The sequence below is a fragment of the Drosophila suzukii genome, chromosome 3 (genome assembly GCF_043229965.1).
Source record: "Drosophila suzukii chromosome 3, CBGP_Dsuzu_IsoJpt1.0, whole genome shotgun sequence".
Taxonomy (NCBI): Eukaryota; Metazoa; Arthropoda; class Insecta; order Diptera; family Drosophilidae; genus Drosophila; species Drosophila suzukii.
The window spans coordinates 50,910,055-50,934,170 of NC_092082.1; the positions used below are offsets into that span (position 1 = coordinate 50,910,055).

Consider the following 24,116-nt stretch of genomic DNA (forward strand, 5'->3'; position numbering starts at 1 on the left):
AGCATAGAACATCGTCGTGGTAGCGAATATGTGGTAGTCGATGCTATTTCAAGGGGTTTCGAATCGGATAATAAGGTTTTCCAAGAATTGACGTGGAAGCCGAATTTTTTCAGTCCTCTAGCTATTCACAACTTAAAGAAAAGTTAACGCAGTCTCAACTACAGCCTTTTCAAGTCAAAGATGGTTTTCTTTATAACAGGGTTTGTTTCTCTAATACCTCGTCCGAGGCTGCTAAAGACTCCTGGAAGCTTGAAGTTCCTGTCGAGCTTAGAGAAGGTATAATCAAGGCAGCTCACGATCAGCTATCTTCCTCTCACTGCGGTATAGCCAAATGGACAGCAAGTTGTTAACGAACGAGTATTTCAAAGATTTTACATACATTTCATTGGACCTTTTCCAAGAATGACAAGTGGTCAAATAGGAATCTTTCTATCGAAATCCACGTTTCTGAAACCGGTTAAGAAGTTTACTACCAAGTTGTTGTGACATACCTGCGGCGTATTCGCCGCAGTCTAATGCCGCAGAAAGATTTAATAGGTCTACCAATGCTGCATTAAGAGCATACACACGTTCCGGTAAGAGAGAATGGAAAAGAAATCTTGGTAGTTTAAATTGTTCTCTGCGTCGTCATATACACCAGTCAATAGCTGATTCTCCATTCTTTGTTGTCTTCGGGCAGCATACGATTTGTCACGGAAAAGATTATAAAGTGCATAATAATTTGTTTTTTATTAAGCTTTTAAGTTCGACGCTTCACAGCCTAGTCGCTTGCAGCCGGATCATTTCAAGTTCCGTGCCAAGCTTTTCAACCCTTTGTACTACATAAAAAAAACCTAGATCGGTACACGTGTTTTACGGGAGATTCTCTTGAACCTTCGTGAGTAGCCTAGACCGGAACGTAGGTTGGCCATCGCAACGACCTACACGAACATTTTCGCGGATAAGCGAGCTCCATGGATTCCTGAACTATCCCACGGTCTAGCTGTTGAATTTACCACCACCCAGCTAAGGATTCACATCCCGAATCTCGGCAGTCTATCTGAATATTGAAGCATTTTTTGCATTTAAAATAGATTTAATTTTCGTAGACAATAAGAATACTAAACGGGTACAGTATGTATAATTGGCCTTAGATTGACTGTTAACTAACCATATTTTGCAGTTCCCTCAGCATACATATATCATACAGCACACACCCACCTGTCGACTGCGTTGGATCCAAATTGAAAGTATATGTGTTGCAAGTACAGCATAGCCGACCGTATGTTAACCTCAATCTGAGCCAATTTACATAATTTATAGATTCAAGTATCGTATATTTGTGAAATATTACTTTAATTCTTATAAAACTTAAATGCTATCGTAAAACCTATCGTAGTGTTCTTGGAAGAAGAATATTCATGAAGAGTATACCCATTATATGTTTGATTTGCCATGGGTGAGCTAACCTTAAGTTACTTTGCTAAGACTTTTGTTTACTTTTATGAATGAAGTCTAATATGAAATAAACATTTGAGAATTGGGACACCTGAAGTAACTGTGCATCATTAACAAAGGAATTGGCCACATACGCAAAGCGAGCCTAGGCAAGATTGGCTGCGTTTTGAAGAGGAATTAATTTGCATTTACAATTCCCACACTAAGCATAAATTTAGATTCTTCGGGCTTTGGTTTGTCTATCTAATTAAGTTTATGTGACGGCGCGGTTCTCTAGGTAGCAAAACCCCACTATCATTTTCCCTGAGCACAGTTGACCCTCTAGGCAGAGTACGCTGCCACCTACCTTCGCCTTCGAGCGAGCGTCGGCCAATTTATAAAACCAGTTATCACAGAATGTTGCTTTATCGCCATACAAAGATTTAAGTTCATCGATGCACTTTTTGTCGTGATAATCCACGAGAAAGTTGTGAAAAATGATTGCACCAAAATGTGATAATTCCGTTTTTCTGCCGAGGTAATATTTTTATTAATCTTTAACCAATATCAAACGTAGTCATACATGTAAAAGTTTTATGGAGCGTTGATCGAGAAAAGTCCAAACTTTTTTGGAAAAAAAACAAATTGGTCCTATTATGGCTAGAAGTGACCTAGACAAGAAACCTAAATAGGGAACCCCCGCACGTGTTCGGCGTCCTCGGGAACTCCGCAGATGTCGCATAGGGGGCTTTCTTCGTTACTAAAACGACAGATGTACTTCTTAAAGAAGCCGAGTCCGCTTAGCATCTGGCTATGCTGGAAAGTCTTATGCCACTACTCACTAATATTGCCTCTGTGGAGACCGTTCGGAATGCTGAGCTTACTTGGAGTTTGATGCCACTCAGGAATGTTTTTGTACTCGCCGCTTGAGCCCAAGTTGGTGCTGCGTAGAGAATGAAAAACTTTGGAACAATAAAAAGCAGTTTCCTGCTTGATGATTTAGGGCCTTGGTGGTTGAGCATCATGCGTAAAAGCGCCACAGTAACACTTGCGGCCTTCTTGTGTGCATCCAGTGGGTTCCCCGCCAGATCCAGTTCAGCTACTCCTAGTCAACCTCCAATCATTGGTTGGCCCTGTTTGTGGTATTCTCCACCTCCTCTATGGTCGAACCCGATGATGCTTATCCCTGTTTGAAGTCCAATCGTACTTGTTAAAACTTGGAAGGTCGATGGTATGGCCTCCGCTTCGGGCCTCGCTTCTTACGCAGGGAACAGTTGTCAGACGATCTGTCCGATATTTCCAGCGTCTGTTGGTGTAATGTCGTTAAGCTCATTTGTCTTTTTCATTACCACCTTGTTTGCCTTACCACACAGATCATCTTTTGCTTCATCGTACAGTTTCAGGTAGCAACGCCTTTAGCTAGTTTAAAGGTATTTTTTACGGTTTTTCGCTTGTGGTTGTAGATCTTCCGGGGGGACTGGAAGCTTTAGGTTCCTCGCGGCCAGTTTTCGGCGGGCATCGTCAATCTCCTGGTTCCAGCAGTAGACTGCTATGCGTCCTATGAAACTTTTGCTGCTTCGTATACTGGCGTCACAGGCCTATTTAACTTTGGTCATCACTGCCTGCTGGTAATAATTGCGCAATGGTCGCACGCGGTTCACGCCTTCCTGATCTCACACGTCACCGACGCTGCCGTGCGTGTACTTATATACGTCAGATCGATTATCAACTGTGTTCCAGTTTTCCAAAATGTAGGGTTTGACCCAGCGTTCAAAAGGTTCTACCACAATAAGTCTCCTGGCAACTCCGTGGCCCATGCGTTTAAGTCGCCAGCATTCATTGCAGGCGAGTGTAGACGGACTCATCGAGTGACTAACTACGGGCTATGTAGAAACTGTACACCCACAGATCGTTTAACTTTGAGCTCCTTCTGGAGTCTTTAAATTACTTAGGTATGTAGAATTTTGGCCACACTACCAGATAGCCACCTTCTCCGTTTGATCCTGAGCTCCGTATTTTTTTGGGTAAGGATGCATTTTTGGACAGCCTCGATGAATGACATGCATTAAAGCTGCAAGAAAGTGGTATTCAGTGTGGCTTCTTGCTGGAGTTCCTTGCCTCGTGATCTTTTCCGTCGTATTTAGGCTTAAGGCATTAATAGCATCACATTGGCGAAAGCTCAGGTTTAACGCGTTAAATAACCCACCCAATCCTTATTTTTCCCTTGTCTAATAACATATTAGCTGTCGTTGTCGGTAAAATCAGAGTGGCTATCTGAAGGCCGCTCCTATTAGCTCTGAGTGACTTAGATAAGTCCTTAGAGTCGTACGTGACTCCTAGCTTCTTGTTCAAAGCCCCTGCTATATCCTCCTTTGATGTTACCTTTGCGAGGCTCTGCACTGGGACCAGGCGCTTTCTTCAGCCTCAGAAGCATTTCTCGGTTAGAACGTAGATCGCTTGAACCTCTCCGTTGTCATGGCTGAACGTTGAATCACCTCAAGGTGCTCTGCGTAGGTTAGCCACTAGCCACAACTAGGGCATCCGACCTAGTTCCTGTCTGTCATCTAACCTCCCTAATCTCTTATTCGGCGAGCACCCACATAGGCGTGTCGTTTGTTCACGAGGTCTTTTTGGGGTCGCTCGAGTTCATAGTAGCTGCTATGCCCCTGCTTGGACAGAGTTTCTGCGAACTGTTGCAATTACAGCAGTTAGGTCAGCATTTTCCGCATCTGTTGGTTTATGTTCCTATACCCCTTGAACCGAGCTGCGGCAATATCTGACTTCTTTTTGGATTTCGAGGACCGCCACTTTTGAGTCCTCCGAAGGGAATCGGACATCCGCCTCACCGGTCAGCACATGAGCTATGCACTCCCCCATAGACTCGGTTCTCTTTGTGCTTGCTTTGGCCACCTCCAGTAGCGAGCTGGATCCTGCCTGTCTTCTGACCTCCCATTGTAGCGTCTCTTATTCGGCGGGGACCACCTTTGGCCGGTCGATTGCGGGTTTTCCACCGCTTTTCGGTCCGCAGAGCCCCGAAAGTGTCGGATGCTCGACTTTTTGCCTCTTTGACTATCTGACTATAAACAGCCAAAAAAGCGACGAACCGTGTTCCGACAAACTTACCCCCTTTTAAAATCCTGGGCGATGAGATCTCGACGCTCCGGATCCTGGCTTCTGGAAGATATTATTTATATGTATATATATATATATAAATAGAGTGTTGGGACTGGCAGATTCTTGGGATTCATACGCAGCGCAAGTTAGTTTCAGTAGGGTGCCACGCCCACTCTAACGCCCACAAACGATTACATCACTAAAACCCGTCTACGCCCAAACTTTTCAATATTTTGTAAAAATTTAAATGAGAGCTTGTTCTCTTCTACATGACAAAAGTTACTGAAGCCGGAGAAGTCATTAAAAAATTATAACCAAATTATAATCAATATTTTGCAATTTAATCCAGATTGCACACCGCATGCATTCTTGGGTCTTGTAAGGATGCGATATGCTGGGGTCGGCGTCTCAGTCCACCAAGGATCTTCCCCAGATAAATTTATAATCTGTTGGGACAATTGAGGGCGGATGTATCGTTCAAAGGGATTTGTTTTAGGAACTCCTGGGGTCGGAAACTCGGGAGTACTAGCGGGAAATCGTACCAAAATCCATGCGCATTGGTAATAAGTTCATTATACCCGCGTATAATTTTACCGCAGCGAAAACTAGCCAGAATTACACCGCCCGCGTATCCGCAGAGAAAACTGGGCAGAACTACACCGCCCGCGTATCCACTGGGGAAGCTAGCCAGAACAACACTGCCCACGTATCCGCAGGGAAACTAGCCAAAACAGAAATTAACTAAAAACAATATCGCCCTCGTAGCCGAGGGAAAACTGGCTATAACAACATCGCCCACGTAAAGGGAAAACTAGACAGCAAAACATCGCCGGCGTAGCCGCAGGGAAAACTAGCTAAAATAATATCGCCTGCGTAGGCGCAGGGAAAAACTAGCCAGAACAACACTGGCCGCGTATCCGCAGGGAAAACTAGCCAGAACAGAAAACTAGTTAAAACATTATCGCCCGCGTAGTCGCAGGAAAACTATCCAGCACAACATTGCCCGCGTAGCCGCAAGAAAACTTGCCGGCACAACATTGCCCGAGTAGCCGCAGGAAAAAACTAGCTAAAACAACCTCGCCCGCGTAGCCGCAGGAAAAACTAGCTAAAAAAATATTGCCCGCGTAGCCGCAGGGAAAACTAGCCAGCACAACATCGCCCGCGTAGCCCCAGGAAAAACTATCCAGAACAGAAAACTAGCTAAAAACAATATCGCCCGCGTAGCCGCAGGGAAAACTATCCAGCAAAATATCCCCCGCGTAGCCACAGGGAAAACAAGCTAAAACAACCTCGCTCGCGTACCCGCAGGAAAAACTAGCCAAAACTACAACACCCGCGTATCCGCAGGGAAAACTAGCTATAATTACCACGCAATTTTGCCCAACAGTCGAACAATATTTCTATTTCTTGTTATTTTCCTGACCACTCGCCCTTGTTTTCCTAATGCCCTTCACTCCTCTCACCCTGTATCTTCCAGCCAGGTTACTAAAGGGAATCGCTCTCGTGTTAAATCTTTTGATTCTTGCTTGCCGGCATCTACTCTCCTGTGCAGCGTGGCTGGTGCAGATCGATGTCCTCTTACCCCGTAAAAATGCGAGAACCTTGATACCGGCGCGAACTCCGACCGTCCTCGTTACCGGTTTCTCAGCATAAAGCCTCGTGTCTTCGTCGCGTGGAGATTGGTTCCTCTCTTCCAGTGTGTCTGTCTTTCTATTTCCCAAAATTCCTTCTTTTTAGATCGTGGTGAGTTTCTTGCTGCGATCGAGCTGTGTCTTGGCTAGATTTTCATCAGTTGGGTAGCCTTGTTGCGGGGTTGCCGTACCTATGATTCGGCTTTTTGGTTCTGATTGTTTTCTTAGGAAGGGTAAGGAAAATATTTAAAATCTATTTTACTCCCTTCAGTGGGTTCTTACATTAGTTATAATGTTAATGTCAAAATTGTGATTCCTCACACCCCCTTCATACGCAAAGTAATGCGTAGTCGTCCCTTTTTGGTAACTTGGACGCGGTTGAATTTAAAACCGGCAAAGGTCTCGTTCTCGGGGCTGATTCAGCCAAGGCAACACATGAGTCCGTAATCCCTCTAGAATAAGTCCTCCCGGCGTCTGGATAATCCACCCGGGTAGGCCGTTGACCATGACCGGGGAGATTTGGTTTGAAACCTGGACCTGGCCGAACCGTCGGGCCGGGTGTGTGGTTGACCCTTGTGACGTGTCCGATGACGATGAGTCGTGTCGTGCCCGGATGATTCGAAGGCGACGTAGTCGCATCGGTGATGGCTGTCTAGCAGCAGCGTCCTGCCGGGAGGTGCTGGGACCGTCGAATGGATCTGGACCATGTCTTTGGGAAGACGCACCGATGGGGTTGTCGCTTTCCAATGTCGAACTGATTTCGATGACTACGGCTGCACCGCAGCGGACTTTCTCTTGTCGTCGTCGGCTGTTGGCGGCCATTGTTCATGGGCTCGGGTACGGACCAGGTCCGAACACAGACTCGTAGCTCGGGGGTGGCGTTCTGGGGTTTTGGTAGTGTGGTTTTGGTAGTGCCCGAACCGGTAGTCACAGGGCTCCTCGATCGCATGTCCCTGGTTGCTTTGACGGGTGGTGAGCTCGAGTGGCTCCTGTGGTGGGTTGTCGTCGTGTTTCACTCCATGGCTGGCTTCTGAATCGAGCTCGAGGGGGCCTCCACGGACTTTTCACAGCTCGAGTATATCCTAAAGTGTGAAGTCCGGTAGCTCGTCAGTCAGATTTTCCAGAGCTTCCTGAATCGAGGAGTTGGGTTCGTCCCACGAGTCAACCGGGAGTCCATGTGTGGAGGTTTCCGAAGGGCTGTCCTGTCGCTGGGTGGAGTCCTCGGCGTCGGAAGCGGCGTCGGTTGGAGCGTTGGATCTGGGGAGGGCTGCTGGTGCATATTGTTTTCCGTGGTGCGGTAAACATATGAGACTTGAAATATTCTTAAATACCCTACAACTGCGGACTATTTGTTCCCTATACTGTCGTGCGACTGGTTTATAGGTTAGTCTAAGGTTAACAATGTGCTTCTTAACTCTGTTATTTAAAATATTTTAGATTCTTAGTTTACGAGTCGTCTCGTTCTCCGGGGGTACGGACACTGTTATTGTGTGTCCGAGGTCTGAACTGCCCGTTCGTTGTCCTCGTCGGTGTCGTCCGGATGGTATTCATTCAAGTCGCTGAGGCCGGCGATGCTGCGTCGTCGAGTTCCCGGAACCTGTAATTGGAGGAGGTTTGGGGAGAGAAACTTGTGGACCTTAAAGGGTCCATTGTATTTGGCTGCAAGCTTGACAGTGAACCCTTCTGAGGCCTTTGAAAGGATGTGCCGGCTCTGTAGTACCCAGGATCCTACGGTGGGTCGCCACTCCCGGCGGCGGAGGTTATAATAGCGGCTCTGTTCGGCCGATGCTCGCGCAGTGTTGTCCCTGACGGCTTGAAACAATTCTCTCATTCGTTCTGCTTTCCTCTCCAGAGTCGGGTGATCCGTGGCTTGAACCGGAGTGACCTGATCAAACAAGGTGTTTGGCAGCCTAGGGCCTCTTTCTTGTACTAAAAAGGCGGGACTGAACTTTGTAGTGTCGGACACGCTCGTGTTTATGGCCAGTGAGAGTTCTGGCAGTAGTTCGTCCCACTTACTCTGCTCAGCTCCGTCTAGGTACGTCACTACCATAGTTTTAATGGTCCTGTTGGCTCTTTCGGTGGGGTTTTGTTGGGGATTATAAGGGGCCGTGTATTGGAGTTCCATTCCCATGCCCTTACAGAACGCCTTGAAAGACCTGCTTGTGAACTGCGGCTGAGGATTCTATTCCTAAATGCTCTCTCCAGAAGTGCTGTCATGGCTTTTCGAAGTGGGACCAGTTCCACCCATTTCTTGAAAGCGTCCAGAAACACGAGTAGGAGGGCGTTCCCATGCCGAGAGCGTGGAAGGGGACCCATAAAATCAGCGCAAACTACTCTAAAAGGTTCCTCTACTTGACGGGTAAACATTTGTCCAGCTGGTTCTCGCTGACTCACCTTGTACTTCTGGCAAGTTAGGCATCGACAAACGTATTGGGTTACCTCTCGAAATAATCCCGGCCAGTAGTATTTCGGCTGTTTCCAGCTGTGGGATGGTCGTTGCATTCGTGTAGTACTCGAAGGCGATATCCTCGGCCAACACATAGTTTCCAGAGGGTTTCGTCCTCCTCCTCGGGTACCGTTCCCATCCTACGGTAGAGTTGTTCTCGCTCCAAGCGGTAGTGAGGGAATTTCTCTTGTTGCTGGGTTACTAGGCTTGCCATTTTCTTGATCCATTTACATTCTGGCGTTTCTACTCGGACTTGTTGTACCGTGTCCAGTGGTTGCCTGGATAATGAGTCCGCCATGATGTCGATCTTCCAACATCGATAACGTGCATCGAATTGGTGCCGCTGGAGCTCTAGTGCCCATCTTGCTATCCGTCCAGTGGGGTTGTCGATAGAATTTAACCATTTTAGGCCCAGATGATCGGTCACAACATCAAATCGATAGCCCTCCACTTCACCTACTGCCTTTCCTGAGGAAGTACATGGGTTCCACGATGGTCGCGAAGTTTGGCACGAATCGTCTATACTACGACGCGACGCCGAGGCAACGACGTAGTTCCCGTAAATTTGAAGGCGGCTTGAGCTCTCGGATTGCTGCGGTCTTGTCCGGATCAGTATGTAAACCTGCTTCGCTTATAACATGTCCCAAATACTTTATGCTCCGCTGGAAAAACTGCATTTCTCTCTGTTGAGTCTCAGGTTCACCTTATAGAGTCGCTTGAAGACTTCTCTAATATTCTGCAAGTGTTTCTCGAGGGTAGTACCGATGACTATGATATCATCTAAATAAGTGAACGCGTGTGGTTCCATGTCGGAACCTATGACGCTGTCGAGAGCCCTTTGAAACGTGGCTGGAGCAGACTGGAGTCCGAAGGGCATCACCTTCCAGTGGAACAGCCCTCGTCCCGGCACCGTGAGTGCGGTGTACTCACTACTTGAAGGGACAACTGCGATTTGCCTATATCCGCTTTTGAGATCGAGAGTGCGTTACGCAACCGCTCCAAAATGTGTTGAATTCGTGGTAACGGATAGGCGTCGGGAATTGACCGCGCATTAAGTTGGCGATAATTCGGATATCGCCAGTCTTTTTCCCAACGAGCACTATAGGAGCACTACGTGGACTCTTGGAAGGCTTGATACGACCAGCGCGCAGCAGCTCGTCGACTTGTTGATTAATGACGGCTTGCATAGCGGGGTTTCTGGGGTAGTACCACTGTTTTATGGGCTTATCGTTTCGCATGACGATGTGGTGCTCCGCGATACTGGATACCTCTTTGAGGTTGTCAATCTACTCAACTCAAACTCGAGGAAGGCTCACACCCGTTGATCTTCTGTTTCCGCACTACTTCCAGAATCCTTTGTGGTACTAACGGTGGCCAGGACCTCTCCAGGTGCGTGTACTGCAGAATGGTGGTTACTGAGGGTCTGCTCGTGAAGACTGTGCGCTAATGGTTCTAGAAATCTTACTTGTCCGGTCGATGACGTCGGCGGAAGGGGTTTCGTTCCACGGCCTGTTCCTCGATGTGGGGCAGAACGGGGCTGTGACTTAAATGGGGCTCCTCACTTGGATTTCTCCCCCAAGCTGCTGGTCCTTGCTTTTTTTGGGCGCCGTCGCCGTCTAGATCTTCCTGGGGGGCCTCGACTGAATACGAGTTCCGTGCACCGTGCCTTGCTAGTAAGCCGTCTGTTCCGGCTGGACCAAAAGGGACTGCCGTGCACGCCTCGTTCGGTGCGCCGTGCCTCGCTGGTAAACCTGCGGCTCCTGCTGGACCAGTAGGGACTGCCGCGCACCTCTCGTTCGGTGCGCCGTGCCTCGCTGGTAAACCTGCTGTTCCTGCTGAACCAGGAGGGTCTGCCGCGCACGCCACGTTCGGTGCGCGGTGCCTCGCTGGTAAACCGTCTGCTCCTGCTGTACCAGGAGGGACTGCCGTGCACCCCTCGTTCGGTGCGCCGTGCCTCGCTGGTAAGCCGGCTGGACCAGGAGCGGTGTCAGTTGCGGATCCTAGTTGTAGGTGATCCCCTCTACAGCTAAGGGTGGCTTTATTGCCGCAGAGGAAATATATTCCCAGTAGTAGATCGTCGGGCACTGTGGGCATAACTAAGAGGGGCATCCTTACTTGGTTTTATCCCAGTTGAATGTCGGCCATCAATGCTTGGGTAAGGTCACGTCGAGACCCGTCGGCTAGTCGGACCCTCGTACGCACCCTTCTCCAGTTATTCCCACAGTTAAGCTCCAGTGCTCTTGATTCGCGGATGAAACTTCTAGTCGCGCCGGTGTCTATGGTTGTCATGAATGTTTACCCTCCGAGGACTAACAGCGCGCGAATCCTTTTCTGCTCGAACTTTAAGACATGGTTTACTGGTTCGGGGAGTTTTCCGGGTTCCTTCAGCGGTCCTCCACCGCTTGAGGCCCGTTCTCGTTCCCCGACTCCGGTTTTCGGCAGCACTCAACAGCACATTCCCAGCAGAATAACAACTGCGGGTTGGTCGGTAGTGAGGCCACGTAGGTTTTTGGGATTGGGGCAGTCGCTAACCCTTCAGATGGATGGTTTGCTTCCAGTCTCCACGGCTTCGTACGACTTCGTAGTTCACGACCAACTGCGTCAAACTCGGCGAGCATGTCAAAACCCTTCCTCCGGGTGAACAGGTGGCATTCCGGGAGCATGTTCTTATACATTCGTTCTAGTTCCTGGTCCTCGGTGTACCCCGCCCGCTGCATGAGCAAGCGCAGGTCTACTACGTAAATCTTAAACAGCTCACCTGGCTTCTGGGCACGGCTCCGGTTTTGGTCTTCCAGCCGGTGAAAGTATCTAGGCGGTAAGAAGAATTTTTAAAATTCCCTGCGGAAGGCTGCCCAGGTTGCACCTTGAAACTTGCTCGTTCGGAACCAGCTTTCGGCCCGTCCATCCAATAGAACTGGCAATGCTTGCGGAAGGTACCGTAAATTAACTTGATACACACGTAGCCGCAGGGAAAATTAGCCAGCACAACATCGCCCGAGTAGCCGCAGGGAAAACTAGCTGAAACAACATCGCCCGCGTAGCCCCAGGAAAAACTATCCAGAACAGAAAACTAGCTAAAAACAATATCGCCCGCGTAGCCGCAGGGTAAACTGGCTAAAACAATATCGCCCGCGTAGCCGCAGGGAAAACTAGCTAGAAACAACCTCGCCAGCGTAGCCGCAGGAAAAAACTAGCTAAAACAACCTCGCCCGCGTAGTCGCAGGAAAAACTAGCCAAAACTACAACGCTCGCGTATCCGCAGGGAAAACTAGCTATAATTACCACGCAATTTTGCCCAACAAGGTACTCCCCGTATTTTCAATTTCCACAGTCGAACAATATTTCTGTTTATTGTTATTTTCCTGACCACTCGCACTTGTTTTCCTAATACCCTTCACTATTCTCACACTGTATCTTCCAGCCAGGTTGCTAAATGGAACCACTCGCGTGTTAATCCCTTTGATCCTTGGTTGGATGTCCCCCGTAGAAATGCGAGACGCTTGATACCGACGCGAACTCCGACCGTCATCGTTACCGGTTTCTCAGCAAAAAGCCTCGTGTCTTTGTCGCGCGGAGATTGGTTCCTCTCTTCCAGTGTGACCGTCTCTCTATTTCACAAAATTCCTCCTTTTTAGATCGTGGTGAGTTTCTTGCTGCGATCGAGCTGTGTCTAGGCTAGATTTTCATCGGTTTGGTAGTCTTGTTGCGGGGTTGCCGTACCTAGGATTCGGCTTTTTGGTTCTGATTGTTTTCTTAGGAAGCTAATTACAAATAAGAATGCTGTTATTTTATACAAACATTTAAAATGTATTTTACTTCCTTCAGTGGGTTCTTACATTAGTTATAATTTTATTGTCAAAAAGGTGAGTCTTCACAGTCTTGGGTCTATCAAGACCTCTGATTTCTTCTACGAACGCATAATGGCCATAAGCATCGAAGAGTGAGCGAGAGAGACTGTTAAATGACGCTGCAAAACAAATGGCATTTATTTTAAAAGTAGAGGTTTTAGAGCACTTAATAAAAAAAATCCGAAGTTTGCGTACCCTTGCAGCTATAATTATAAAATTCACTTCAAAATTCCAAAAATTACCACAAATGATATTTGCAATAGTATAATATAATATGTCTAAAAACAGCGAAGCTATTATTTGTTTCATATTATTTTCCCACCAATTTTCGATCCTATGGCAGCTATATGATATAGTCGTTCGATTTTGACAAAATTAAATTCGAAATTCAAAACTAATTAAAAAATTTTATTTCCACGCGTAGGAGGTTGTATGTTAAAAAACACCGAAGCTATAATGTGTTTCATATTATTTTTCCACCACATTTGCGATCGATCCTATGGCAGCTATATGATATAGTCGTCCGATTTTGATGAAATAAATTCGAAATTCAGAATTAATTAAAAAATCTTATTTCCAAGCGTAGGAGTATATATGTTAAAAAACACCAAAGACATAATTTTTAAAAATTATTATTCCGATTATTTCTATGGGAGCTATAAGATATAGTTGTCCGATCCGGCTGGTTAAGACTTATATACTACCTACAAAAGAAATCCGACTTGGGAAAGTTTCAGCCTGATAGCTGTAAAACTGAGAGACTAGTTTGCGTAGAAACGGACGGACAGACGGACATGGCTAGATCGACTCGTCTAGTGATGCTGATCCAGAATACTTTATGGGGTCGGAAACGTCTCCTTCAATGCGTTGCAAACTTCTGACTGAAATCATAATACCCTCTGCAAGGGTATAATAAGTCAACTGGACAACTACAGCAAGAGTTGCCCATTCCAAAACAGAGGACCTTTTTGAAATTTGGGGTTTATGGAAATTTAAAATATTTCAATAAAAAAATTATTTTTTTCTGCAAAATCCTGATACACGTGATTACCTTTTTATCGAATAGTTTACGTGAAAGTTTCAAGCAAATCAAAAATGTGACCCAAAAGAGGGGTTCGGTTTGTAAAAGAACGGCCCATATATACCATACCGTGATTCCGTCCTACCCTGGGTCTGATGTCCGGGATGAGACTGTGGGTCTAGCGTTTTTTTGTGGAGTGGTCCGTGCTGCTATGCCACCTTTCGATGCTCCTGGCTCTAAATTTTGCTTCAGACTGCGCTCTTTGGCCGGGGGCTTGAGGCCACGTATCTCCTTAGCTTTCCGCACTAGTTCACGCCCGCTTTATATACAGCGTCTGCCCAAACTACGCCTGCGTGTTGCAGCTAGGGCGTGCCGACAATCGCAAGCAGCTTCCTTTTTCCTAGCTTTGGACCCCTGTTGTTTGCGAGAATCCTACATAGTGCTTTGGCGGTCTCGCTTTCATTCTTATGTGTGTAATCCCAGTTATCCCAGAACCCAGGTTATTAAAAACCCAGTGCGAAGATATTTTTTTTACCTCTTACCTTTTTTCTCCTTAAGATCAAGACGGCAGCTTTAACCCTGCCATAGCTAGCCACAACGACTCAAAAACGTCGATTACTCTGATTGCCGACGTTTACCCTGTAGAAACCTCCTTGCCACGTTAATGGATAATCCGTTAATTGTGGTGTTCTCTGGTAGTATGAGGTTTAAGACACCGTGGTACATGGTGACCTGGTGACCACTAAGGTGTCCATCAGAAAAACCTTTTAGCCTTGTACAAAATTCAGCAGATATATGTAGGATTGGCAGCCCTATTGGTAACAGATTAGTGTTAAAAAGCGTGCAAATTGCGCAAGAGTGGAGTAGAGATTGAGCATCAGCAGAAGAAGGTCGCGTGTGTCTCAGTAATAATTAATGTGTGAACTTAATTATATAAACTGTATCAATGAAGTGTATTAATCGAAGAATAAACTATTAATAATCAATAAATAAATTTACGGAAGCAACAATTTTGGGAGCTCGACCAAGAACAATCGATAAATGAAAAATTGAGTGTGATACGCGTCCAAACAACCATCAAGTTCTTGTGTTAAGAATCCATCGATCGCAGTTTAATGAACAAAACGAAACGGAGAAACTAGAAAGTTATAAAACTGTAGTGATTACGAGAAAGAGAGACTAAAAAACCATCCAGAAGAGCGTAGAATTTTCACATTGCGCAATTCCACCAAGTTTTGCAAAGTATTATGAAATTCTGAAACTACAAAACTACAAAACTTATTGCGCAGTTGGCAGATCTGAGGGCAAAATTGGTTCTGTGGAAAGAAGTAAATTCCTAACGGAAGACGACGAAAGGCGTTTATACAATCCGTTGTCGCAGAGAGCGACAATAATGGCTAAAGCGACCAGGAGGAAAACTTGGAAACGTAAAAGCTGGAGGAGATCACGACGGAGCAGAGATCCAGATAAAGTGATTGATACGAGGCGGCAAAGTGACGCCACTGAAGTTGAAGGCGACATTGAAGGCGTGGTTGAAGGCGATATTGAAGGAGATATTGAAGGCGTGCGTGGTTGAAGGCGATACTGAAGGCGCGAGTGAAGAGGGAGTTGAAAAGCAGTTCGAAAAGCAGTCATCAGAGCAGACAACGGTTGCCGCATTTATTGCAACGATTTACCAGAGACGAAACTGGAAAGCAGTGCCAAATATCAGAGATGAGTAACAAAAGACTAGATACAGCAGGCGATACGAAAGTGTAAATCCATACATGCATACATTATATTGAATTGAAATACCGAATTTGAAGTTAAACAAAACGATTTTATGCAACGTAAACAATATTTTATTCCCATTTAAATTGTTCTTATTTAATAATTTAAGAGAAAAGTAAGCAGTTCATATTTGGTTGGTTTAGGAAATAAAAAAAGTTATGTAAGTTTAGAAAATATGAATGTTAAAGAGATCACACGATTTTCTGATGCAGAGCTTAAAAACAAGTTAAAAGAATTAAGATTACCAAGTTCAGGCCTCATAGCAGTATTACAGGAAAGACTCATCTCCTATTTCGAGGGAGAAAATATTGACCAGCAGGAAAACACAGAAAGTTCAGAGGAGTCAGTGTACGAGGAAACTCACGTCGAGGAGTCAGATTCTACTGATTCTCAACCCTTAGCCATGACTTTCACTCTGAGAGATATTGAAGATTCGCTTTCTGCATTCACTGGAAATGGTTCTCCGGATATTGATGAGTAGATTTCGAGCTTAATTCTATTACAGTTGGGTGGACTGATCTTCAAAAATTCTTTTACGGCAGTGTTCGGAGCAGATCGCCAGCGCCTAGTCATGCGCGCATAGGTGTACGACGGCACCTGCAGCGCTCTCTGCTTATCTTTCGCCTTCTTTCTTATACCACTAAAGCTGTCGCTTATCTATTCAGCAACTACTTTGTAAGCCTGCATATGTCTGTATGAAGATCTTGGAGCCAAGCTTTTTTCGCATACACAGTCCGTCTGCCGCTCCGAATAAACGCTATACATTTTAATATAACCTATTCGTGCGTTATTAATTATAACTATAAGGGTGGCATATTTGTTGTCTTCCCCATAAACATTTGGTGACCCCGACGTGATAGCAGTTTTTATCGGAGTCTGCAACTCGGTCTCGCGATTGTTTAATATAGTTTAAACAAACGCTTTGTTTCGCTGTCGTTATCGTGCATTCGGTCACAAACATACGAACATACATACATATGTGCATATAAAAGTGCACAGCCGGCCGTTTGATTTTTTGTACATTTTGCGCTGTGAAAAAACACCAAAACTGTGTTGTGCAAATAATTCTTAACAAAGTGAATCGCATTTAATCTTTGTTAATAGCGCATATTACATATATATATGTACATATAGCCATACATAGATTCGTTTGCCAGTTACATAATCCGCTGTTGCTAGGCAGGCAATTTATCGGCAAGAACAACAACAACCAAGTTAAAGGTTCCGTTGCATCTCGGCGACGCTTGTTAACCTTCACGTTTTCGCGGTAAAGGGTATACGGTGTTTTGTGCCTCTAACGGGGTCGGACATTTTATTTTACTTCATTTTCATTTCATTTTTTTTCTTTCTCGTGATTGAAAAATGTCTGATACGGAAAACTCGGTTCGGGCTCAAAATGAATCCACAAGTGACGTCGACTACTACCGAGTCAAAGCCCAATCTATTTTGCGGCAAATGAGCTCGATGAAATGCTATTTAAACGCTGATGCGGTTAATCAGTTTGACGAAGCTGATTTGCTGGCGTGAATGGAATGGATCAATTCCCTAAACCAGACATTTGATTCTGCGCAGACATCGTTGGAAAGACTGGACTTTGCAGAGATCTCGAGCGACCATCGGATTGAATTTGCTGAAGTCTTCATGGATGTGAAGGCGAAACTAAGCCGAGGCTTGGCGGCTCATCGCAAGTCACAACTGCCGGCTTCAACCGCTGCAAATTCAACATCTATTGACATCACTAATAATGCGGATCTTTCTTTTCGATCTAGAAAGCCTCGGTTGCCAAATTTGGAAATTGCTCGTTTTCATGGCTCCTACTCTGAGTGGCCGGATTTTCTTGCGACTTTCACTACGGTCATCGGAAATGATGATGAGCTAAGCGACATTGAAAAATTACAATATTTGCGTTCGAGTTTGGGCGGCGTGGCTCTGGAAACCATACGCTCGCTCGAACCCTCGAATGCTAATTTTAAAAAGGCTATGAATTTGCTGGTTAATGTTCAGGCAATATTCGGTTTAAAGGGTGTCAAGAAGGGATCTTCAAAGGGTCTTCGGGAGCTGAGCGATTGCATGAATTCGCATCTGCGAGCAATTCGAACCCTGTCCAATACGCAACAAATTTTGGATGGACTTTTAATTCACATCGTCACTCGGAAACTGGATCAGAGGACGCGGGAAAAATGGGACGAGGATTTGTCAATCACTGAGCTGTCTACCTGGGATGCTATGGAGTCGTTTTTGGAAAAGAGGTGCAGGAAGATGGAAAACTTGGATAAAGCCTTGGTAACTCAAACACCAGGCCAGCAGGTGGGAAAAAACTTGCACAAATATAACCAAAATACACTTATTGCATCTGCTACTAACTCAAATCATTTGACATGCTTATTTTGCGATGCACGGGATCATTATTTGCCAAAGTGTTCTCGATTTTTAAATTTGAGTCCGAATCTTCGATATAGAGAAGCAAAGAAGTTGCACCTTGGCCTCAACTGTTTGCGCAAGGGGCATAGTTTGCAGCAATGCAAGTCGACTCACTGCAAGTATTGTCGCATGAAGCACCATTCATTATTACACATGAACCATGACCCATCCGCAACATCAACCTCATTTTCATCTCCATCATGCGACCCATCCTCGAGCTCTCAGCCATTACCATCTACTTCATCAGCATTAGTATCATGTTCGCATACATCATCGCGTCCTGATCATCATTTACCAAGCCCTCCTCCCAAAACCTTAAATATTTTGCCGATCGACTACGTGCTGCTTCCAACTGCTATTATCTACTTCAGAAATAGAATTGGAGCATTTATGCCTTGCCGAGCAATTTTAGATTCGGCCTCCCAGCAAAACTTTATAACCTCTCGCTTAGCTAACAAACTAAGCTTGAATCACAGAAGATCGCAAACGTCGATTTCTGGGATAGGGGAATCTTCCATGATCTCGGATAAGACTGTCGATATTCTTGTGCAATTCGATATTCGGGATGCAAGCTATCGTGCGGCATTCACAGCGGTTGTGACTCACAGTATTACTGATTATCAACCCCATTTCAATATAAATGCAACATCGTGGAGGATACCGCAAAACATTTCACTCGCTGCCCCTAATTTCAATCACTCACAACGAATTGAACTTTTACTCGGCGCTGGGTTGTTTTTCGAAATAACTTATATGGGACAAATTCATTTGGATAGGGCTTTGCCAACTCTTCAGAACACCAAGCTTGGTTGGATAGTCTCTGGAGGGTTATCATCGAACATGCCAACTCATAAATCGGTTTTACAAGCCAGCATCAAGGACCCGGCTGATCATTCCGATGACACACTTTCCGCCATTGTGAAGCGATTTTGGGAAATTGAGGACTTCACTTCGTCTAAGCCGTCTTTGTTGCCGGAAGACTTGCGATGTGAGCAACTTTTTACAAAAAATTGCATTCGACTTGGAAACGGCCAATACTCTGTTCGTCTCTTGACCACTTCCGGATTCGAATCTTTAGGTGATTCTTATTGCTTGGCTCGTCGTCATTTCAAGAGTTTGGAAGCTAAATTAGATAGAAACCCAGCCCTGAAAGCTCAGTATTCAGCATTTTTGAGGGAGTATATCGACCTAGGTCACATGTCTCTTGTAACTAAGGAACCGCCAGAAACACAATTCTTTTTGCCCCACCATTGCGTACATAAGCAGGAGAGCACGAGTACGAAGCTTTGTGTCGTTTTTGATGGATCTGCTAAATCAACTTCTGGTAGCTCTCTGAACGACTTACTTCTGGCAGGACCAACAATTCAACAAAAAATCTTCAATATACTGCTGCGCTTTCGATTTTTTAAAAGTGTCCTTTGTGGAGTTATCTGCAAGATGTACCGTGTCTCGTACCCGGATGATTTATTGCAGTGCATCGTTTGGAGAGAGAGCTCCAGGGAAGAGTTGAGTGTTTTTAAATTGAACACGGTGACTTATGGAACCAAGCCAGCTGCCTTCTTGGCCATAAGGGCCATGCATCAACTCTCTTACGATGAGGAGGAATCATTTCCTATTGGAGCAAAAATTGTTCGTAGAGATTTCTATGTGGATGATTTAGTATCTGGTGGGGACTCAGTTGAGGAGGTCAGGTGAAGGAACTACTGTCGCGAGGCCACTTTCCAATTCGCTAATGGTGTTCGAATGAGTCAGCAGCCCTAGAAGGAGAGTCTGAATGCGACAAGGAGCAGCTAATCAAATTTCACGAGTCTGGGATCCATCTTCTGATCAGCTCCTATTTCATTTTTCTCAACTGCCAACCAATCAACGACCCACTAAGCGGGTTGCATTGTCGACGATTGCCAAATTCTATGATCCACTCGGTTTACTAACTCCTATTATCACAAAATCTAAGATTTTTCTGCAATCTCTATGGAGTGCGAACGTGGATTGGGATGATGCACTGCCAGAGCCCATTCTTTCGTCATGGGGGGAGTTGACCTCACAGTTATCGGTCGTACAGAACTTAAAATTCCCATGATTCGCACTGCAACCAAGGGTTTCTGTTGAGTTGCATGGATTCTGCGATGCTAGCATGTCAGCTTATGGAGCGTGTCTATACTTGCGATCGGAGACCAATGGAGAATCGAAAGTCCATCTGCTCTGTGCCAAGTCAAGGGTAGCTCCATTGAAGGCCTTAACAATTCCAAGATTATAACTTTCCGCAGCGCTTTTATTGGCTGAGCTAATCGTAAACGCCAAGTAAGCCATAGATTTCGATTGCACCTTTCATTGCTGGTCGGACTCGTCCATTGTGTTGGCGTGGATTCGGCAACCTCCGAGGGAGTTTAACGTTTTCGTATCAAGCAGAATCGCGAAAATTCAGGAGATGACGAAAGACATGTCTTGGCATCACGTTCCTACAAACTTGAACCCGGCAGACGTCGAATCGCTAGGATGTACCCCAAGAGAATTGTTGGAACATTCCCTTTGGGCTAACGGGCCTCCATTCCTTCTGCAAAGCTCGTCAAATTGCATAGACAGTTCATCAAACTGCAAATTCCTCAACTCGTTCGATAAGTTGCAGCGCGTATTTGCATACATTTATCGATTCATTTCAAATTGCAGAGCCAAATCTGCGCCGTTAAAAGGTCGACTTTCGGTGGAGGAGATCAACTCTGGAACTGTACTTCTTCTGAGAAGCATCCAACAGGTTAACTTGGCGAAGGAGTATGGATCTCTTAGCCAGGGCAAGCCGTTTCCACAGAAAAGCAAGCTGGTTTCGCTTAGGCCTATACTCGGCTCCGATGGGTTACTTCGCGTGGGTGGAAGGCTTTAGAACGCAAACTTGGACTACGACACGAGGCATCCGATACTGTTGCCCAAGGATCATCCAGTCACCAAGGCGATCATCGTTTATTATCATGAGAAATATTTGCATGGAGGATCGCAGGCGCAGCTTGCCGCATTACGGCAAAGGTACTGGCCGATTGGAGGCCGCAAGTTCGTCGCCAGCGTTATCAACAAATGCGTCCGATGTTTCCGAATGAAGCCTGTTACTTGGGAGCACGTCATGGGTAGCCTTCCAGCAAAAAGAGTGCAGCCTAATCCAGCTTTTCATACCACAGGAGTGGACTATTGTGGGCCATTCTATCATAAGGCAGAGGCCAGAAATAAGGCACCCCACAAGTGCTATATCGCCGTCTTTGTCTGTTTTTCCAGGAAGGCTGCTCATTTGGAAGTGGTCCAGGATCTCACGACGGATTCTTTCATCGCAGCGCTGAGGAGATTCATCAGCCTTAGAGGCAATCCGCGTACCATTTGGAGCGACAATGCTACAAACTTCGTCGGTGCAAAGAGAGAGCTTGCCGAGCTGAAAGAGCTCTTTTTGAGCGAGCAGCACACAGCATCGATATCTTCCGTCTGTTTAGCTGATGGGATCGATTGGAAGTTCATCCCTCCGCGTGCCCCGCACTTCGGTGGTTTATGGGAGGCCGCTGTGAAGTCAGCTAAATTTCACTTCTACAGAGTCGTCGGTGCAACCACCTAAGCCATCGATGAAATAAGAGCTCTTGCATATGAGATTTCTGCCATCCTTAACTCCCGTCCACTCTGTCCAATTTCAGAAAATGCTGAAAGCCTTGAGGTGCTAACACCGGCGCATTTCCTGAAGGGTTCCAGCTACACTAAGTTTCCTGAGCCTGGCATTACTCATCTCCGCGAAGACCGCCTCAGCAGATGGCAGCGGGTTACCCAGATGCAGCAACATTTCTGTAAAAGGTGGAGCAGCGAGTATTTGTCCCTACTTCAAGAGAAGAGCAAGTGGCGCGTCGAAACGTCTAACATCAAGGTTGGACGCATAGTTTTGCTGAAGGAGGACAACGTTCCACCCTTGAGATGGCAGCTTGGATGCATCCAGGAAGTCATACCCGGCGGGGACGGAGTCATCAGAGTAGCTATGGTCCGTACAGCTACGGGTCTGATCAAGAGAGCCGTCGCCAAGCTAGCCGTTCTGCCCATCGATTCCGAGATAGTTGGAAGCTTACCTCTTCCAACGGGGGGAGTATGTTCGGAGCAGATCGCCAGCGCCTAGTCATGCGCGCATAGGTGTACGACGGCACCTGCAGCGCTCTCTGCTTATCTTTCGCTTTCTTTCTTATACCACTAAAGCTGTCGCTTATCTATTCAGCAACTACTTTGTAAGCCTGCATATGTCTATATGAAGATCTTGGAGCCAAGCTTTTTACACATTCACAGTCCGTCTGCCGCTCCGAATAAACGCTATACATTTTAATATAACCTATTCGTGCGTTATTAATTATAACTATAAGGGTGGCATATGTCTTCCCCATAAACAGGCAGACAGTTGGTAAAGGGAGCTGCAAAATTATTCTTGGGCAGCAAACCAGGAATAAATGATTGGGATGCACTAAAAGAAGCTTTAAAAAATGAATTTGGTGAAAAGCTTACAGCAAAACGGGTGCACAAGATGCTCGAAAACCGGAAAAAAACACAGGAAGAGAGTCTGATAGAATACTTCTACAGTCGAAGTTGGACGAAGAAAGTATTATAGAATACATAGTGGAGGGTATACCAGACTCGAAGCAAAATAAAAGTTGTTTGTACCAGGCGTCCAATCTTAAGGAGTTTCGTGAGAAACTTAAAGTTTACGAGAAGATTTGCGCGAGTCAGGGGTTTAAGCCAAGGCCGAGGTTTGACAGTTCTTTGGTTAAAACTAACCAAGATGGCAGACGTTGCTTTAAGTGTGGTGGCAGCAATCATATTGCAAAGGATTGTAAGGAAGAAGGTATAAAATGTTTCAAATGCAATCAGTTTGGTCACAATGCAAATCAATGCGGTACCAAGGAAGCTCGTAAGGAAGTGAAAAATAAAAAGTCAAACATTCAGCAGCTGTCACAGTTAACTTTCAACAGAGCGTTTAAAAACATAAACATTGGTAGCGACCAGATTACGGCGTTATTCGATTCCGGCAGCGATATTTGTACCATTTGCGAGACGGCTTACACTCGCATCCACCCCGACATTCTCAAACCTGATATTAAAGAGCTAATTGGAATAGGTGGCAAGAAGATATACACCCTAGGTTCGTTCACAGTTGCGACTAAGTTAGATGACGCTGACGTTGATATGTGCTTTCATGTAGTGCGCGACAAGGATACCCATTATGGAGGTGTGATCGGTAGCGATGTCCTTAATAAAGTAACCGCAACAATTGGAGCAAACGGAGTCGTTTTCCCGCAGTTCATCCAGTAGATCTTGGACATTTGTCTGATCTCACCTTAGGTAGAGATGAAATTAGTCCAAGCCATGACATAAATCTCACTCATTATAGTGACAATCAAAACATGACTGTAGATGCTTCTTCCACTGGCATTTCAGACTTGACAGAAACTTTTCATCAGCCAATGGCATCTAATTTCATTGAAGTCAATTTCATGCCAGACTTAGATCTGCTCACTTGAGCAACGACATAAGATCAGCAGTGGTTGGGTTAGTTCAAAATTACAAGCCATTAAAGCCAGAGTCAAGCCCAGTAGAAATGAAAATTCTCCTCACCGATGAAGTCCCAGTCTATCAGAGATCAGGCCATTAATTGAAGATGGTACCCTTGTCCTGTACATGGATGATTTGATTATTTTATCAAAGGACGAACGGGAAGGTGCAGTGGAGAGGGACTCTTCAAAAGGATTCAGCTGATCAAGAATTTCACCCAGTAGAGTACATGAGCCGCAAGACAACAGATGCCGAGGAGAAATATCCTTCTTATGAGCTATAGTACAGGCTCTGAAGAAGTGGAGAATCTACTTGCTGGGAAGAAAGATTAAGATCGTCACCGACTGCAATGCGATTGCTATGACCATGCGGAAGAATGATGTTCCAGTGAAAGTATCTCGTTGGGCCATGTTTTTACAAGACTTTGAGTACATAATAGAGCATCGTCCGGGCACAAGGATGAAACATGTCGACGCCTTAAGCCGCGCACATACTTGTTGCTCGAAGAGTTAGTCAGACATCGAATTCAACAGGCTCAACGTCAGAATGAATGGATAAAAGCCATTTGTAAGGTCCTGGAAACACATACCTACGACGACTTCTATCTGAAGCACAAAGTTCTTCACAAGAATCCTATAAAAGAGATCCATCAGCCATGGAGAACTAAATAATCAACACAGCTCACCGACAAGGACATTTTGGCATCAAAAGGACAATTGACTTGGTTCAGCGCGATTATTACATTCCAGATTTAGAGAATATTGTGAAGTCCTGCGTAGAGTGCATAGTTGGCGAGGATAAGTATGGGAAAAAAGAGGGTTTCTTAAACCCGATAAACGTGGCAGACGAACCGTTACAGACCTATCATATTGACCACATTGGCCCCATGGATACGA

General features: G+C 45.6%; 1 protein-coding gene across 15 annotated transcripts in view; it reads right to left on the minus strand.

The window, feature by feature from the left end:
- Myo81F (Myosin 81F) overlaps nt 1-24,116 on the minus strand; it is a 2,624,640-nt gene that overhangs the window by 2,295,081 nt on the left and 305,443 nt on the right. Inside the window, exons 3-4 of one of the 15 annotated variants that reach the window (XM_070995765.1) lie at nt 12,444-12,574; nt 1,149-12,368 (exon numbers count right to left, since the gene is read on the minus strand). The exons of the other annotated variants lie outside the window; for them this stretch is intronic. Coding sequence (XP_070851866.1) covers nt 7,645-8,292 — 648 coding nt within the window. The 5' untranslated portion in view covers nt 8,293-12,368; nt 12,444-12,574 and the 3' untranslated portion in view covers nt 1,149-7,644. Of the gene's footprint in view, nt 1-1,148; nt 12,369-12,443; nt 12,575-24,116 lie in introns of those variants that run through there. 15 annotated transcript variants of the gene reach the window in all.